The 20,068-nt window shown below is 46.3% G+C and overlaps 1 protein-coding gene across 4 annotated transcripts in view; it reads right to left on the bottom strand.

Moving 5' to 3' along the window:
* Positions 1–2,759: 2,759 nt before the first annotated feature.
* EPB41L4B (erythrocyte membrane protein band 4.1 like 4B) overlaps positions 2,760–20,068 on the bottom strand; it is a gene marked incomplete at its 5' end in the record, with an annotated part of 121,309 nt that continues 104,000 nt past the window's right edge. For 2 of the 4 annotated variants that reach the window (XM_080671419.1, XM_080671418.1), the window contains 4 exons: positions 2,760–5,444; positions 8,546–8,691; positions 13,801–13,869; positions 16,169–16,285. In XM_080671419.1, the coding sequence (XP_080527545.1) occupies positions 5,375–5,444; positions 8,546–8,691; positions 13,801–13,869; positions 16,169–16,285 (402 nt within the window). In that variant the 3' untranslated portion in view covers positions 2,760–5,374. The remainder of the gene's footprint in view (positions 5,445–8,545; positions 8,692–13,800; positions 13,870–16,168; positions 16,286–20,068) is intronic. The other 2 variants (XM_080671421.1, XM_080671420.1) reach the window with 1 other exon arrangement.

Genomic DNA, 20,068 nt, shown 5'->3' on the forward strand with positions numbered 1-20,068 from the left:
CTGGAAGGTTTACCTTGGACACACCTTGTCAGAACTGCTGCTTTTTGGTTTATATAAAGCACTTACTGTACCCCTTATGTCCTGGCATCATCGCAGGAGGAAATTGAAATAGCAAGATTCCCAAGGTGAACTGAGGGGCTCAGAGCCAGGGGGACACCGGAGCCCAGCTCTTTGGGCTGGAGGCACCTGCTTCCTCTCCAGACTTTTGGAGTGTGGGATCAGCAGCGGCTGCTGGGGCCTCTGCATAACCCGCCTCCTTCAAAGCGAGGCAGCCGCAGCAAGCTTTATACCAGGCCTGATGGCCACGCTGAATGCTCAGCTCTCTCAAATCCATTCCTGCCGCTTGCAATTGAATTCACTTTGGTTGTTTACTCAGCCGTCCCTTTAGTCACACCAAGCACTTAACTGCGTGCCAGGCCCCGGAGTTCTTCTCTAGGGGTGGTTTTGGAGTGCTAACATATTCAAACTAAGCTGTCTTCCGTCAGAAAACATGGACACAGTTCCTTTTATGCTGGTATTGCAGAGTCAGCATTTTTGCCCGCTTTTCTTTTTTTTTTTTTTTTCGTTGTATTTTCTTGCATGAACAAATAAAATAATGATGGAAACAGAAAAGCATGGAGAGGTTCCAAATGCAGACCCAGAAGTCAGCTTGTGTGGAGTGGTGACCTCCATGATGACCAGGAAGTTTAAATAAGATGATTATAGGTAAGAATTAATAGGGTTCAAGGCTACTAGTGGCATGAATGAATACACAAGGTTGCGAAATATAAACATTCAAAAAGGAACTACGTAGTGACTGCAGGGGAGACGGGAGATACTGCTGGTGGAGAAATAGTGAAAAGTACTGTGAGACTCAGAGTTCAAGTGTTGCTCTTGGGTATCAGCTGACATTGTCAGGGGGATGTTCAGTTAGAGCTTAAACATGTTTAGCCTGACGGGTGAATCAGGTGTAATTCATGAAACCCTTCCGCTTCGTGAGGTCTCCCAATATACCAGCTGTTGCAAGAAGTCAGATTTATTGCTTGAAAAAGGTAAGATGAACTACAACTATTTAACAATCAAAACAAAGAGACTTTGCCCCCACACAAAACAGCTTTGTAATGTATAAAATTCTAAAATACAAAGAAGGCAATCGATTGAAAAATCTATAAACATGTAATGCTAAAAAAAAAAAAAAAAAGAACACGAAAACCCTACTTCTTAAAAATTGAAATTCTTTTCTTCTCCTATTCACCAGGGAAGGTACAGTTTTAAATGGATCAACATTTAGAAAAAACCCACAGCAAACCAAAAACAAACACATTTCTGATTTCAGTGTTGATTCTCTGGTCTGGGAACCTGAGCTTGTTATCTATTGCTGTTTTATTCCCCTTTTTTCTCTTCTGTGCACATTTTCTGGCAGGAAACTTCCCCTGAATATTCTGAGACCACTGGCTGAGCACGAGCCAGCTACTCAAACAAGGACCTAGAGATGAACCTGAGCTTAATTTCACTTTTTGAAGAAACCTCCTTTATTTTCTCTTCTCATCAAAGCCACTTCACTACAACAACTTTTTCTCCCATTATAAAAACTCTCCCAAATCAGTGCTGCATCTCAGTATCTGACCAGTAATGGATGTGCCCATGCTCTGTCTAGTCATAAATGTGATTTTTCCATTTTTTGATGGCTTAAGGAGTAAAAACTGTGATCCTGGCAGCTTCTCCAAAGTTAAACAAAAGTTTCCCAGGTGACCAAACGATTCTACTCTCAGCTATACACCCAAGAGAATGGAAAACATATATTCACCCAAAAACTTGTACACAAATGTTTGTATTATTCATAATAGCCAAAAAGTGGTGGCATCCCAAATGTCTGTCAACTGATAAATGGATAAACAAAGGTGTGATATCCATACAATGGAATATTACTCAGCCATGAAAAGGAATGAAGTACTAATAAACCGTGAAAACATTGTGGTAAGTGAAAAAAGCCAGACACCAGGGACCACATATTGTGTGATTCCATGTATACGAAGTATACAGAATAGGCAAATCCTTAGGCAGAAACTAGGAAGAGGGAGTAAATCAGTGGTTGCTGGGGGATGGGAGACAGGTTGTGACTCTAGATATGGAGTTTCTTCTTTGGAATGATGGAAATGTTCTGGATTCAGTGGTGATGTTGGCACAACGTTGCAAATATACTAAAAACCACTGAATTTGTACACTTTAAAAAATGGTAATGGGATTTCGAATTTTTTAAAAAAAATAGTGATCTTTGAGATGGTGAAAAAAAGGTAAAGATATTAGAATATTCCTGTGCTATTTGGGGAATATGAAATTTGGGGTGCATTCAGCTGGGATCTTTTGAATGCTCCAAGACCTAGTTTTAAAATTCTTCAAATATAAGAAAGATGTTCCTACACAGTCTACAGTCCACATACCCTGTGGGTCGCCAGCTTCCCAGGCCCCTTGCACTCACCCCCATGCCCATCAGGAGTCAGTGGCCCACAGTTTAGAGCCCTGGAGTGATTATGTCAGCAAGCTGACTTCCCTACCCTGGACATAACGTGTGTGTTGCTGATTGCCCACCCTGGACATATATGTATGTTGTGTGACCATATGGTGCCACTGTTTTGGTTTTAAGTACATAAAACAGATGAAGTGACTGTCCCAATTCACGTTTACCCCTGTGAACCCACCCAAGCCAATGTCTTCTGCTCAGCCCCCAATGCTAAGCACCCGTCATACATTTACGTAGGCAAATAACCAGGACAACTGCTGAAACAATGGAATCCTCTTGATTTTACTGATTAGAGTAGAGCTGCCAAAGGTACTGGGTTTTCATACACAGTAGTAGCCAATTAGTTTGTGACCAGACTTCTGAAACATCTGTGACATCCACCTTCTGAAACATCTGTGAACCCAGGGGGACGCGGGGAGGAAGAAGCAGGAGACTCAGAGGCTCCTGAAAACAGCGGCTGGAAAGCCCATGCATCCCTCCTCAGCAGCAGAGCCAGCCTGACACCACGTGATACTGGGGTTCCTGGCCTCCGCGGAGAACTTCCTGTGTTGCCCGGGAGGTTCCGAGCAGAGAGCAGGAGGTGAAGAGCAGAAGACTCAGAAAGCTAACAGGGTAGGCGAGGAGGAGGGTGCTGGATTGGCAGGAGCTGACCAGCCCAGACACAGAGAGCTCCCCATATTGTACAGAAACACATTTGGCATCATCGTGTGCACGAGATAAAGAACGGCGAAAGCTGTTTGAAAGGTGCCTCCAGGGGTCATGTAGTACAGGGATTAAAAGGTCCCAAATACCCCAGGTGCCCCAGATGGCTTCACCAGCAGAGCAGACAGCAGTAGAAGCCATCAAGGAGATGAGCACAACAGCCGGTGAAAGGGAAAGCCAAACCCCACATGTTCCGATAGCTTCTGATGACGTCACGGCACCACGCCAAGTACAAAAGGGGCTGACGTGTACAATGATGACCATGACTCAGCAAGAAAAGGTGAAATACTCTCCAGGGTACTCTGGTGACTAAGGCAGGGACGTGTGTAATACATCTTAAGAAAGATTTCCCTCAAAAAATATTAATATTTTAAAGATTCAGCACTTCAGGGGGTTAATCCTCTGTTATCTGAATATCTGCTTACATGCCTCCTTTTACAACAATGCTAGGAAGTGAGGCATTGCTCTTTTTAAATCATCATTAGTATCAAATTATTGGCACCATTCAGTTTTAAGTACAAGAACAGGAGAGCAAACTATACAGCACAACGTAAAAATACAGTTCTGATACAAATATATGAGATCAGTTCCACTTAACAAGCGGTCTTAAGAAAGGGGTGGACATTTTACACACAAGGAAATATAGCTAGTAAATCATCCCACGGAAAAGTGCTCGGCCTTGCTAGCAATTCATGAAATAAAACAACCTTTCAAGAACAATTGTACACACCTATTGAACTAGCAAAAATAAATTAAAATGGTAAAAACCCAATACTGGCAGAGCTATTGGTAAATAGAAATGCTTATACATTGCTGGTGGCATCATAAATTGTAGGAGTTCAAGCATTCAGAGGGGATCGAGGGGGTTGACCTTTATGGTCCTTCCAACCCAAAGATTGGATCTTTCTAGAAAGCAATCTGGCAATAAAGCAAGAATTATACAATACTTCATGCTCTTTGACCTTACAATCCCTCTTTGGAGATATTCCCAGGGGGAGAATCCAAAGGAAGGATAATTTTTTACAAAGACATTCATAGCAGCACTATTTATAAGAGTGAAAAACTTGGATATAACTCAAATATCTAATAATGGGGAGAAGTGAGGTTAACCATGGTATATGGATATAAAGACATTTAAATGGGTGAGAGCAGGGTCTGTATTGAAGAGAAGTTATGTGTTAGGTGGAGAAGTACAACCGAAGAGTGTGTACACACCGATCACACCTATGTAAAAAAGGGGGTGCATCTTCATTGAGAACGCTTGGGAAACAATTTGGAGGGCTAGTTTGTAGCGAGGGGGTTCCTTTATTCCTGCAAAGTTGTTTAAGTGCATAATAAAAATTTAAAAACACATTTCTGGAAACTTACAAAAAGAGAGCAGAGTTTCTTCTGGTCAAGGTTCTAGCAACAGGATAAGAATTGATCAACTTTAGAAATAATTTTCCTTTATGGAACACCCCAATGAATCCTGATATTGAATCGTCTTAATCTTGTAAGGATTTTTTAGAATTTAAGCTATAATTTCCTACTTTGGGTTCAATCATAAATTCTGTGTATCCCAAATAATATCGTATTTAACAAAGTCACAAGTGAGATTATGTTTCAGATTACGCTGAAGTACCTCGAGTTCTGGTGATTGCAACTTTCCTTTTTAGTTCACCTCCTCGTGTCTGAATAAAAATGAATGTTAGAGACTTTAAAAGATCTGTGTATTTACCAGTGTAAATGAAAAACCAGCAATAAAGAATTATTCTCTCGTTAAAAATGACTCTTTAGCAAACAGTCAAAGCTTGGTGTAAGTTTCAATCATACAAAATCACATGATTGAGATTGATAGCAAAGGATTCTGCGCCTTAGTAACCCCTGTGGTTATCAATGAATACACACCACAGGTACTTCTGAAAAGGAATCCCCATTTTTCCATTTTTTCTTTTTTCGCCAAGACTTACAAATCCTGTCTCCACTGCATTGAGTAGTAGAAAAACTCTAATACTCAGGAGACATTAAATAACTTTTCCAGTAAAAGTCAAGCCAGATGTTGGCTTCAACTAACCATGGGGACCTGGGCGAGCAGAGCACACATTTGCATGTTGTGCTAGAGTGAGCACACAAAGCCCAAAGAAGGAAATGACAGAAGGCACCATGCCGTCCTCCAGGCAACAAGGGGAGAATTCACAGTTCGGTCATCAACAGTCTTTTCATCATTTTCTCTCTCTCCAGTTCCTGCCGGAGCGTCTCTGCACTGAAAAACAGAGTAGGTGACAAAACAGTAAGATAAAGCTTCAAAAATCACAAGAGCAGACTTGCTGAAGTTGTCACCCGATTCATTCTTGGTTGTAGTTCTTGACTTTCTCTGTCAGGCTCCTTCAGGACCCCTACATTTGCTAGCATGACAATGACCTGAAATGTCTGGCTACCTATTGGCTTCCCCCTCCAGACTGAGAGTTCCTCAGGGGACAGACTATAGATACGTCATTTGCCTCAGAACCCCCAGAGCCTAGCACAGGAGCTGGTGCACAGCAGCCTCTGAGGAGTCGTCTTTGGAGTGACTGGGAAGATGTTCAGAGGTTAGGCTTATTTAAATCATGCTTTCAATTGGTCTCGTATGCACTTTCTACTACAATTCCCTCCTATGTTTTAATAAGTAAAACTGGATTAAGAAAAAAACCAAGATGGCGGCATAAGGTATACACCTGTACGTGCTGCCTCTCACAACCACACCAAAACTACAGCTAAAAGACAAAACGTTTATCACTCAGAACCACAGGAAAGCTGGCTGAGTAGAAGTTCTACAACTAGAAGGAAAGAGAAAAGAGCATTGAGACCGGGTAGGACGTGCACAGGCGCAGAAAAGCAGAGGTACGGAGGTGTGCCAATCAGGTTGGCAACTGGGTGCGCTGTTTTTTTCAATCCGAAGGGAGACACAAGCTCCTGACTGCTCTGAACTCCAGTTTCCGGTGAGATTCTGGGAACCCAGACTCCTACGGGGAGAAGCGGGACTGTCTGCCATCGGGTCGGAAAGTGAGGGTGGCTTTCTTGCAAAGGTGCGCACAGGAATCATTGTTTACTGCGCTGGGGCACGGAATGCGGGGGCGGAAACGCGGAGACACAGAGAGGGCTGACTGGCAGCCATCGCTGGTTGCCATGCCCTAGTGATTCCCTGAGACCCCACCCTGCCCAATTTACAAACCCGCCCGAGCTGTATGCAGAGGCTTTTGCATATGAATGGCCTGCCCTTTTGCAGCTTAACCTAACAAACTGCAGCTGGGTCAGCTCCAAAACTTCCAAACCCCAAGCAAAGAGGAGAAATCTGCAGATCTTGCTGTAGCTCTTGCTGGGTGGCCTCAGACAGTAGCTGACCTGCACCTCCTTGGAGATCTGGGAGCCAGTGTACCTAGTGGTCAGTGAGAGATGACACCAGATTTCAACTCCTCACATCCATAAGTGACACACTCAAGAGGCAGACTCAGTGAGCACCAAAGCCCCACTGAAGCAAGTCCTGCCCCATAAGGGTGACTCTAGCACAGCAGTTCTTCCATTATAGACACAGCGGGTCCTCACAGCCAATTAGCCTGGAGGTCAATTCCTCCCAGTGATACCAACAGCAATCAAGGCTTAACTACAACAAGACTGTGCACTCAGCCCACAAAGGGGTGCAGCAAGAGCATCCACCTCAGGTGATTGGGGAGGCTGAACCACTGGGCCCTATAGGTCACCTACCACACAAAGCCACTCCATCAACACAGGGAAGCAGCCAAATGTGGAGACAAAGAAACATGTCACAAATGAAAGAAATGGAGGAAAGCAAACTACTGGCTATAGAGTTCAAAACCACAGTTATAAGGTTACTCAAGAATCTTCTAGAAGCCTCCGAGGAACTTAGTGAGACCTTTAAGGATCTTAATGAGAATGTCAAAAAAAAATGGAAAAGGTCCAGTCAGAAATTAAGCATACACTGTCTGAAATAAAGAATAATGTACAGAAATTCAACAGTAGACCAAAAGACCCCAAGAATCAAACCAAAGATTTGAAATATGAGGAAGCAAAAAACACCCAACCAGAAAAACAAAAAGAAAAAAAAATCCAAAAATATGAAGATAGTGTAAGGAGCCTCTGGGACAACTTCAAGCGTACCAACATCCGAATTATCGGGGTGCCAGAAGAAGAGAGAGCAAGATATTGAAAACCTATTAGAAGAAATAATGACAGAAAACTTCCCCCACCTGGTGAAAGAAATAGACTTACAAGTCCAGGAAGCGCACAGAACCCCAAACAAAAGGAATCCAAAGAGGACCACACCAAGACACATAATTAAAATGCCAAGAGCAAAAGACAAAGAGAGAATATTAAAAGCAGCAAGAGAAAAACAGTTAGTTACCTTCAAGGGAGCACCCATACGACTGTCAGCTGATTTCTCAACAGAAACTATGCAGGCCAGACGGGAGTGGCAAGAAATATTCAAAGTGATGAACAGCAAGAACCTACAACCAAAATTACTCTACCCAGCAAAGCTATCATTCAGAATTGAAGGTCAGATAAAGAGCTTCACAGACAAGAAAAAGCTAAAGGAGTTCATCACCACCAAACCAGGATTATATGAAATGCTGAAGGGTATTCTTTAAGAAGAGGAAGAAGAAGAAAAAGGTAAAGATAAAAATTATGAACAACGAAGTGACAACAAATACATATCTATCAACAAGTGAATCTAAAAATCAAGTGAATAAAAAATCGGATGAACAGAATAAACTGGTGAATATAATAGAATCAGGGGCATAGAAAGGGAGTGGACTGACAATTCTCGGGGGGAAGGGGTTCTGAGGGGTGCGGGAAGAGATTGGACAAAAATCTTACACCTATGGATGAGGACAGTGCGGGGGGTTAGGGCATGGGGTGGGGGGAGGGATTTGGGTGGAGGGGAGATATGGGGGGAAAAAGAGGAACATCTGTAATAATCTAAACAATAAAGATTTATTTTTAAAAAACTGAATTAAAATTGGCTGCTTTAAGAGATTGCTTCTAACTTCCTGGCCCTCAGGCCCAGTTACCTATCTGTGGAATCTGTCTCCACTGTGTACGCGCGTGCATGCACACACACACACACACACACACACACACACACTCATTTAATGTCTGTCTCCTCTTCCCCAACACTAAATTGTAAACTTCGTAAAGGTAGGACTTTTCCTATTTTGTTCACTGTGCATCCCTAGCACCTCAAGCACTGTCTAGCTTTTGAAGGCATGTCAATAAACCCAGAAAAAATGAATGAAAGAATGAATGACTGGGTTGTAGACATCACAAACACAGAGAACCGAAGGCCTGTGCCTGGTTTCCCTGACCCACCTGGCTGCCAGAGAAACAGGCTTCCGAGTGGTGTAGATGGTCTGCACTGTGGAGATGGTCTCTGTCAAAGGCCTCAGGGTCACTGCTGGAATCAGCGGGGAAGACTGGCCAGGGCAGCACTGTAATTTACTGTCTCTAAAGTCGGCCTGGAGAGGAAACAGGAACGAGGAAAGCAATCTCAATTTAGGTTTCCTTGCACACTGTCAGCTGCTCCCTAAGCCATACCATGCAATTCCTGTTACTTTTTAATAACAGCTAAACTCAATTGTCATTTATTAAATGATTTTACTTTGTGCCAGACACTATGCGAAGTACTTGACACACATTACCTCCTGGCAATGCTGTAAAGTAGAGATCATATTTCATTACATCTTAGACCCCATCATTGTAAGATGCACCATTTTTCCATGGGCCACCACCGAGAAAGAAAAATGTGACCAATCAAACTTTGTCCCACCCCCATTGTAATGAGTTTTTTATTTCAGAGATGTTAAAAGGTGAAAAACAAATGTGCATCTTAGAACTGATCTTATGGAAAAGGAAAGCGAGGCTCCAGAGAGGTTAAGAATCTTCCCAAGGTCACACAGGGTGTGTTAAGAACCAGTATTTAGAACCAGGGTGAGCTGGCTCCATAACTGGCATCTTTCACCACCATAGCAATGGTTCCAAAGTATGGTCCCCAGACTAGCAGCATCAGTATTATCTTGAAACTTGGTAAGAATGCAAATTCTTAGGCCCCACCAAAGACCTTTGGAACCAAAACGTCTGGGGAAGTTCCGCAATCCATGTTTTTACAAGGCCTCTAGATAATTCTGAAACCAGGTAACGTTTGAAAACTACTGGTCTAGACCAGTGGTCGGCAAACTCATTAGTCACCAGAACCAAATATCAACAGTACGATTGAAATTTCTTTTGAGAGCAAAATTTTTTTAAACTTAAACTTCTTCTAACGCCACTTCTTCAAAATAGACTCGCCCAGGCCATGGTATTTTGTGGAAGAGCCACACTCAAGGGGCCAAAGAGCCGCATGCGGCTCGCAAGCCGCGGTTTGCCGCTCTGTTGACTGAGTTTGCCGACCACTGCCTTAGGGAAAAACACTTAAAAAACATTTTAATAATGTACTAATGTCTTTAACCTGAAGTCAAAACTTTTGGGTAAGGGTAATACCTTACACAGAGGTCGGCAAATTCATTAGTCAACAGAGCCGCAGTTTGCCAACCACTGATCTAGACTCTAGAGCAGTGGTTCTCAACCTTTCTAATGCCGCAACCCTTTAATATAGTTCCTCATGTTGTGGTGACCCCAACCATAAAATTATTTTCGTTGCTACTTCATAACTGTAATTTTGCTACTGATATGAATCGTAAGGTCAATATCTGTGTTTTCCGATGGTCTTAGGCGACCCTGCTAGCGGTTCTCAACCTGTGGGTCTCGACCCACAGGTTACGATTCATTAACAGTAGCAAAATTACAGTTATGAAGTAGCAACAAAAATAATTGTATGGTTGGGGGTCACCACAACATGAGGAACTGTATTAAAGGGTCGCGGCATTAGAAAGGTTGAGAACCACTACTCTAGAGTAAACTGCCTCATTTGGAGAAAATAACTGATTGTTTTTGTTTGCCTTAAAAGGCATGCTATGCTTATTACTTTTATAGAGAAAACTTAGGAGTTATATAAAAGCAAATAAATGAAGAAATTCCATAGTCCTTTACTGTTGTTGTCAGTTTACTTCCTCATTGTATTTTTTCTGTGCATGCTTTTTGCTTGTTTTAGATCCTTTAGATTATGCCAGCTTCATATTATATAAATTGATTTTTCACATATTTCCTGGCTTTCTAAAGAAGAGGCATTGATCATCAAATGAGCACTATATTTGTAGTTATTTAGACAGAAGATAACTTATCCCTTCTAGGAAAACATAAAAAAATGTCTAAAAATATCAAGTATAGCTATAGTTCTGTAAGGATATATCTGGCTTGAGCAATGGGGAGAGGCTTATCTTTGAGAGGTCATGAGAGGCTATTGCTGAAAAATACAAGCCCCTATTTGTTTTATACCTGCCTCTAGAGGGAACACTGACCTGGCCGGGAATGGAGCAATGCCAAGGAATTGACCATGAAAAAGGGAGCATCAGACATTTTCCAGCATGTAGTGTTTGTCACGAAGAGCTTGCACAAATGTTGGGCTGCAGTCATCATTTGTGCGGTCCACCAGGTAATTCTGGCTCATCACTTTTCAGGCCCCTGGTAGGGCTGCTCTTCCCCACCCTCTTTAAAGTTAGGCATGGTCTCCCGGCCAGTGTGGCTCCACAGTTGAGCACAGACCCATGAACCAGGAGGTCGTGGTTTGATTCCTTTTAGGGCACATGCCTGGGTTTCGGGCTCGATCCCCAGTAGGAAGCGTACCAGAGGCAGCCGATCAGTGTTTCTCTCTCATCATGGATGTTTCCATCTCTTTCTCCCTTTCCCTTCCTCTCTGAAATCAATAATATTACATATTTTTTAAAAAGTTAGGCATGGCCACATGCTTTTCTTTGGCCAAGGAAATGTGAGTTGAGGTGCCATATTTTGTTTCCTTTGAAAGATTTAAGAGTCAGTGTGCAATTTATTGCCTCTTTTTTCCCTTCCGCCACTGTGACTAGTAATGTTCTAGGTGGCAGCTGCTCCATGAGCCTGGGTCCCAGAAAGAGGATGGACACCCTCAGCCCATCCATGATGGACATGCAGCATGAGCAGGAAATTCAGTTTGTCATTTTCAAGCATGACTTAGCTCATCCTGATACAGGAACTGGGGTAAAAAGTTGTTTTGTTGTTTTAGTGGACCAGGTGGAGGTTGAGCTTTTAATGTCACTTTTGATACTCTCTTGGAAAAGATGGAAATATGGCACAAAGGCAATGGTGGGTAAAAGTGCTAGCATGAATCAAGACAGTGGCACCAAACTATATTAGCAGCCATTATATTCTTCAATGCTATGCACTCCAGGTAGAAAGAAAAAAAAGCTAGCTTCACTTAAGAATGACCTTGGGAAGCAGTGAAATTTACTATTATTAAATCTCAACCCTGAGTACTCATCTTTTTAATATTTATTGAATGAAACATGTTTTTGCCCCTTGAGTGTTTGTTCCTTCCTCCCCTTCCTCTTCTCATGCCCCACTCCCTTGCTCTCTGCATTTTAGTTCCTCTGGCTTTCATTTCAGTCCCTTGAACAGGGGATGATGCCTTTTGCCCCATGTTCATGCTATTCCCTCTGCCTCCTCCAGCAGTCTTCAAACCACTCTTGCCCAGTTCTTCAAAGTCCCAGCGTGGTTTCTGACATTGGTTTCCTGATCGGTCTTGGCCCCCAGCTTTTCAGGAAGGGCTTCCCTGGGTGTCTCACAGCACTGCCAAGGCTGGGCAGGAGGCCAGAGTGCCCATTATGGCCAGCTGAGGGAAGAGGAGCCAGAGTTTCCATCTGGGGAACTGTGCCTAGCAAACTTCAGGGGTGGGATGAATGTTGGAGTAATAACATTTAACAGCCTGGCCCAGCCCCTGTGTCTCTGCCCTCTTGTTCTTAAAAGGCAGGTGCTGGCAACAGCTTATGATCCTAGAAATGGATGTTCTGGGAGCCTGTGTTTGCCTTTGCCTGGATTGTGTATACCTTCCCTCTCCATGTGACTCAAACCACCTCAAGTAGTGACCATCATCCTGCTCATGAGACTGTACTTGGAGCTACCCCAAGGTCACTACAGCCACTTCACAGATCCCCCAGAGGGGCCAGAAACCCTTTGGAAGGAGGCTCAGGAATCATTTGGTTCTAGGAATTACCTAGATCTGATCCCTGGGAGGAGGGGTGAGAGCAAAAGAGGAGGGACCCTGGACTCCCCGTTGGTGCTCTGGACAGCCGCCCATGATACAGTGAGCTCCTGCAGACATTTTCTTTTAAAGAAAAGAACTGAGCAACTGAAAGGAAACTTGGAAATTATCAAACCCTCTTGTTCTGCAAATGAGGAAACTACAACACTTAAATGTTAAAAAGCATTTTAACCATTGGCAGTGAGTATAAGCTGCCCAGCAACACAGAGAGAGGTGATGGCCTGAAGCCGGCTGTCACAACTACTGGCTCTTACTCATTACACCACTTGCCTCTCCAGCCTTGAGAAACAACAATCACACTTGACATGTGTGGGATGGTCCGTGGCCAGTAAAGTATTTTCAAGTTCCTCATCCCTTTTGATTCTAGCCTCAACCAGATACAGGGGGGATATTCTTATTACTGGGTCCACTTTAAATAAGAGGAGACTGGAGTTCAGAGTGGTCAAGTGACGTATCTAAAATCACACTATTATCAAGATGCAGAGCCAACTCAAAAGAATAAAAAACTGGGACTCCAACAAAATACCATGTCTACGCATGTTCCTAGCATCACAATTTACAATAGCCAAAAGGTGGAAACAACCCAAATACCCATCAATGAATAAATGGATCAACAAACGGCAGCATGTACATACAATGGCATATTATTCCTCCACAAACAGAAATGAAGTACTGACACATGCTACAATGTGCATGAGCCTCAAAAACATACTAAGTGAAAGAAGCCAGACACAAAAGGTCGTATGATTCCTTTGATAGGAAATATCCAAACTAGGGAATTCCATAGAGAAGGAATGCCGATTGGTGGCTACTAGGGCCTAGAGGAAGGCAGGAAACGGGGAGTGACTGTTTAGTGAGCATGAGGTTTCCTTTGGGGGTGATAAAAATGTTTTGGAACTAGATAATGGTGGCAGTTGCTTGGTTCTAAATGTGCTTTCACTGAGTTGTCACTTTAAAATGGCTAATTTTAGCCCAGCCGGTGTGTCTCAGTGGTTGGTCACTGGTTAGATTCCCCATCAGGACACATGCCCAGGTTGCGGGCTTCATCCCCCATAGGGGGCATGCAGGAGGCAGCTGGTTGATGATGTTTCTCTCTTATCAATGTTTCTCTCCCTTCCTCTCCCTCTAAAAATTAATAAAAACGTATTTTTTAAATGGTTAATTTTATGTTTGTGATCAGGCCAAGTATGCCCCCACCCTCTCCTCCTCCCAGGGATCAGATCTAGGTAATTCCTAACTAAAAGATGGAAACCCCTCCAGACCCCAGCTCCTTCCAAACTCAGAGTTGACAGTGATTAAAGGAAGCTGTTGGCACGGCGCCTGGCATCCCACAGCACAGCATGCCACATGGGAACAATGCCTTTGAGTGCAGACGGGTTCTCTGGATTAAGCTACTTACGGTAAACTGCGGCCCTGCAATGAAAGGCTCGGGAAACGAGGTCACTGGATCAACCGGGAATGTTTTTATCTTCAAAAAAGAGAGAAAACAAGAGCGTTACTTTCGGATTAGAAAACAACGTTTTGCAATCTTTGGCAGTGTGCTTTGTAAATCGAACTGAAGGATTCAAGGGCACACACACAGGGCCTTCATCGCTTGTGTAGGGAGACACACAGAGGTCCCGCGGGAGTGTGGCCAGTGGTTTTATCTGTGCCCCTTGTTGGAGTCTTGTGTTTGGGGGGCACCCCAGGCTTACCTCGCCCTGGAACCCCCTTCACTAGGGTCTGCTGGGGCCTCCCAGGCATGCTGGGCCCTATACGTGGCCTGACCCACTGACCAGGGTGTACATGAGGCAGGCCGGGGCTGCCTGCGTGGCTGAAGGGAAAGGAGTGGAGAAGCTGAGAGGTCCCATTTTGGGACACAGTCAGTCATGGTGGGCAGAGGAGTGACTTACCCAAGATCACACCATTAGTCCGCAGCTGGACTACTTAGGCCAGAAAGCATTCCCTATCTGCTCACGTCAGTTGCTGAACTCCCTGTACACTCTGGGCCACAGAAGGAACCCACATAAGCCTGTGAGAGTGCCACCACCGTGGCCTTTAGAAGCAGAGGGCATGGTGATCAGAAGGGCCCAGTTCCAGGGGTGGCTGCAGCCCAGGGCTGGTCTGAGGGGGATGCACCGTCTGATCAGGCAGTGGTGGGTGGCCAAAAAGAGCCTTTGCTTCCATTCTTTGTCTGGTCATTATGTCTTTGGCCTCCTGGAACCTTGGGGAACGGGGGGAGCGGTTTATTTCTGTAAGCTGCCCCAGAGAACTGCCCGCATGCCCAGGGGCCTGATGGCTCTGGCACTAGCTTTGTCTGCAGCCCCAGGGCACAGAAACTGCCTGCACACCTGCTGGGGATGCACACTCTGCCCCACCTCCCCACCCCCCAGAGGGTTGCAGCCGAGACACCTGCCTATGGGAAGCAGCCTTTGTGTCCCTCAGGGTCTTGCCTATGGAACCTGGGATGGCTCCTTGGTGTGCCTGAGTCCCTCTAATGGGGAGTAAAGTAGGAACGAGCAAGATCACCTCAACCAGACCCAGATTTGCTGAGGTTTCTGAATGGGAGGCATAGGTCTTGATCTAACTGATCTGGGAATGATAATGTCCTTGCAATATTCACAGCGAGGTCCAGTCCAAGTCTGCTCCCCTCCCCCAACTTCTCTTCTGCCCTTTTAAACATCTCCAAATCCCCAGCATGGACCCCACGCTTTGCCTTAAGACTCAGGTGCCAACTCAGATTGCTGGTGGTGGCTGCCTGCGGCCCAGCAAGACTGGGACTGGGGCCAGTGCCACGTGGTGCATGCTCCTCGTGTGGCTTAGTGGTTCCACATGGTGTTCTGAGACCAAGAGCCAAATGAAAGGTAACGTACAGGTGAGACTCTCAGACCAGCAGGAAGCAGAAGGGGACAGAGGTTTATTATTGCTGTTAAAGAAATGTGACAGTTGGCAACTCCAAAGAATTAGGTTGTACCTGCTCTACGTAAGAAAACACATATTCCAGCAGTTGTGCTCCGTGGCCAAGCATATGCTCCTGACGGTGCTGTCACTTGGTATAAACACTTGAGCAAGGGAGCAAAGTCAGTCCCAATACTGGACCTAGCAGGGTCTAGCCTGAGAAAATAAAATGCCTGATGCCAGAGCCTACGTGTGTTCCCTGGAAAAGTGGCACACTGGAAAGCAAGCCCGCGCCCTGTGGCAGGGAACTGGTTAGGTACATGGCGGACCACTCACCTAGTGGCATATAAATGGTCACAGAGAATGTGGTAACAAGGACAAGGTAGAAAGAACACAACCTTAAGTGAAAAACAGAAGATGGCATGGGTACTATGCTTTAACTCTGTAAAAATATGAAAACGTATTAGCAGGAAACATGCAAAAATAAAAAAAACAACAACAATGTGCTAGGTTGGGGTTACGGGCAGATTTCTTTCAAGTCATTATGTAATACTCATATTATCTTGATAAGTAGCAAGAAAGACACGTTTTAAAAAGCTTTTATTTTCAATAGAAATGCAACTAAGAATTTTCTCTCTGGGAAAAGCATCTGTGCTCATTGAAGCTCTAGGATAACAAGCTTCCTGGTTCTGGAGACCTGGTTCTAGCGACGAAGGGCCAGGACCGAAGCCCTGTGTCCCCGTTTTGACCAGAGCCAGCTGGTCTCCAAACTGCGTCCATCCTGGAGCGAGAGCACCTGTCAGCCGGCCTCCTCGAGGGTCTGAGGCTCCTGCACACCCCTGCGGCCTCGCCTCTCCTGGCCAGGCCCCTCTCCCTGCCGGGGTACCTACCAGCCTCGTTTTGATTGGAGGGTGCATGCAAACTCCAGTGGTCTCTTCCTTCATGGGGAGAGAGAGTGGAGGAGAGCAGCGAGAGTGGGCACAGTGGGGGGCGCTGGCGGGCTCTGCCTGCTCACAAGGAGAGGAGAGAAGGGGAGGAGGAGGTGGTGAGAGATGGGGAGGAGGAAGAGGAGATAAGGGAGGGGGAAGGAGAGAAAGATAGCACAGTGCAAGACAGATCTGTCAACTCCTGCTCTCAAGCCAGCCTCACCCGCAGCCTACTTCCAGCCTCTGGCCAACTGGAGGCTAGTCCCTCCCGCCGCCCTTCTCTCTCCGCCTTCTCTCCTCCTCTCTGGCCCTCATCTGTCTCCTCCACCATCGGAGCAGAACTCCACCTCAAAACCCCAACCTGGTGGGGGTGGGTAGGGGCCGTCTCCTGTGCCAACTGCACTGGACTGGCAGTGTCTTCCTGGCACGCTGTTGAGGATTCTGAGACATGGCCCAGGCCCAGCCAGAAAGCTGTGATGAGTTAGTGATGTCAGCATGGGGGCACTATGAGGAGTGGCCACACACACGGGAGCGATCACCTTCCGTGCCTGGGGGCCTCCTGCACTCTGCTCAACAAGGGTCCACCTTACGGCGAATCGGTGAGCAGATGCCCAGCAGAGCGCTCCAGGAAAGAGATACATCGGCGAGGAGGAACGCCGAGTTTAGGGCTGAACCTGTCATCTCTCTCTCTCTGTGCAGAAAACATACTGGCCTTCCCCCCCTCACAAACACCCACGGGCCCAGGCCTTGGCATCTTGTATGGGCACTGGGGTACCCTGCTGCTTAGTTGGAAGATGCCAAGCATTGTGAGAAAATGCCACGTCACTTGGGATACCAGGTTCCCCGCCCCAGCCCTAAATTGTGCCATGCACCCGGCAGAGGTCCAGCAGTGTATACTGGTGAAAATGAGGGTGGTGAAGAGAGAATGCTCTGATGTCAGGGGAGGGGACCACGCACGGGGTTAGCTTGGGTTTCAGGGAGGGACCATTCACTCCAGAGAATAAACACAGGCATCTTTTCATTCCAGAGAGTCTCCTTACGTAGTTGGTATGATCCTGCCATAATGAATAAAGTACAGCCTCTGGGTAAGCCTCATTGAAAACTGATCAAGAAAATTGCAGGCCTCTTCCTGTCTCCACACGGATCTAACTTCGTCCTCTACCAGGTGCAGCCCCGGATGGTTTCCGGGAGGGGGCGGGCGGGGGGGTAGCTTTTACAACCACTATCTCACAGTGGTCTTTATGGCACCTTGTTGTACTCTTCAAATCTAGGATGTGCAGAAATGGCATTTGCAAAGTCTAAATCCATGGATCTAGACCCCTTCATGATGGTTCTAAAGCTATTCTTCAGAAACAAGTGAGTCCATATGAGTCACCTGCAGTTAAGTTTAACCTCCCTCCCCCCGCCCCCACTGTTCTCTCTGGTCCTCAGGATAAATCATACATCCGTCCAACAGTATCCGTGGTCTGCATGAAGCTGGCTCCCGTCTGCCCTCAGGCTCGGTCCCCACCCCTGTCCCAGGCATCCAAGCCCCAGCCAGAACCACTACACCAGGGACCCCAGGTCGCGGGGCCGTTGTCTCCACAGGTAACAGCAGGCTCAGTGTGTGCTCTTTGAAGAAAATAACAATTGGCCTAAATGACCAAGAATCATGGATGCCCTGCCTAGGAGCCAACATGTGTACAGCCCGCCAGTGTTTGAATTGAAGACTATCATCATGACTTAAGGCTTTGCCCAGCACCGGACTTTTCTATGCTCAAGAAATGTTGATCCCAGAAGAATCTCTGACCTTTCTAACAGGCATCTCCGTGGACAAAAGAACATTCCTGTGGCTCCCGCACGCTTGACTCTAGGAACTGAGCAGGAAGTAAGATAACATGTAAGAGGACAACTGTTCTGAAAGACCATTGTATTTTCTTGACCTGCTTTTTCCTTTGCTTCTTGGGTCTTTCCCACACTCGGGCCGCTGGATCCTACTTGGCTTTTGCATTTCAAAATCTGACTCTTTGGGAAAGGTTTCAGCCTGGACAAATGACGATGCAAATGCATGAGGCTTCATCATCCAGAGAAGGAAAGAGATTGCCCGTCTGAGGACAGAGGAGAAAGCCAGAGGGGAAGGGAGGAGGGCTGGACATTAGGAATACTGAGCAAAGGGGCCCGTTCCCCCATCTGTGGGCTGAGGCTGGGGAATGGAGATTAAAGCCAGAGAGCACCTGTGTCCCTCTGCTCAGGTAGAGCCGGGAGGTGGCAGGCCCCAGAGCAGCAGGGCTGTGTGGTGTGTCCAGCAGATAGAGATGCACATCCCAGCAGGACAGTGATTGGCGTTCCACTCTCTGCCTGAGGGAAGCAGAGTGCCCCGATGTATGGGCAAGTGATGACATCACAAACTAGATGACTCCCTCCCTCTCTCCATGCCCTGGAGAACACAGGGAGACTGAAGAAGTACCCCGATTTGACTTGGGATGAAGCTTTAGCCCTCATGACAGAATGAGGTATGAAATAAAAACTAAGTTATTGAGACAAATGGCAACCCAATCATTCTGTGCCCACCACAGCCTTCCTCTGGCTAGCCCCACCTCCTCCTGACCAACCATCCCTGACCCAGAAGAGACCTGGGTTGTGACCGGCTCTGCTTTGCAGTTGGGTGAGTGGCTTATGAAATGATGGGGATCAGGGAGGGACAAACCCCAAAGAGGAAGCATCCATCTTCCTTCCAACTTCCCTCATTCTCTTAACACCCGCATCCTCTGCGCGCTGCTCACACTCACACCCCTGCAGAGACTAGCAGATGGAGAGTGGGTGCTGTCTTCACTCACTGCCTTCTCTCCCTGGCCACCCCCACCCCACCTCTTCCATCTCAGGCAGAAACTGATCTGGTTATGAAGTCTGTGGTGCCGATGCGGGGACTGGGCAGACAACAAGTTGCAGAGGTGGTGGGACTTTGATTGCTAAATTGAGCTACATCGTCAAAGAGTTGGGAATTAGAGAAGAGGTTTGGGGAAAGGAGGAAAAAAATGCTGCAAGAGTGAAGCCAGAAAGAATGTTTTTGTGAAGAGCTTGGGGGATGAAAGTCCTTGCAGGTGGGCAGGGGGCAAGAGAGGTAAGAGGGCTGCAAAGATTCAAGAAGTGTTACCAGGTGTGAGTTTAATCTTGAATGTGTTTTTATTTAAATCCCAGTCAGAGGTTGAACCTTTTTATTATGCTTGGCTGTTTGGACTATGCTTCTTTGGAAACCACCCCACACAGACCGGCTCATGAGGGTGGAGAGTTACCAGGGTTGGACCAGCTCTGATAGGGTCTTGGTAGATGAAGGCAAGATAATCTACCCCCCTCATCTCTCCAGCTCCCTGTCTGTGCAGCTCTGTGCTCTCTTCTTTCCTCTGTTCTCCAAGGAACCAGGGCCATGATGTGGCTTTAGGGGTCTCCTTCAGCCCCAGACCTTCAGCCCAATCTCTCCTCTGCTGTCTCGAGTCACAGACAACATGATCCCCCATCACCCTGATAATGAGGGCAGAGAGGGCTGCTGCTTGCATTGCTATGACACTGGGAGGAGCAGATGGAGGAGATGGAGGGCAGAGGACTAGAGCGAAGTAAGAGCAAAGCCAAGGATGCTGAGGAAAGCTCAAATGGGGTGGGCTCCCGCCTAAATATCAGCCCTCCAGCTGCCTGCTGTGCGAACGTGCACTCACGCCTCAAATCCACGCAAGCAAAACAAAGGATGCTTCACCCTGCGAGCACGTCTTCACTGCAAACTTCATGTGAGGCGGGCAGCCCTGTCTCGGTGCAGGATCTCAGCCGTCCTGTGCCGGGCAGTACAGCACCCGGCCCCGGCTTCAGAGCTAAGAGCCCCCAGGGATGCCAGCA

Source organism: Plecotus auritus, assembly GCF_963455305.1.
Source record: "Plecotus auritus genome assembly, chromosome: 5".
NCBI classification, from domain to species: Eukaryota; Metazoa; Chordata; class Mammalia; order Chiroptera; family Vespertilionidae; genus Plecotus; species Plecotus auritus.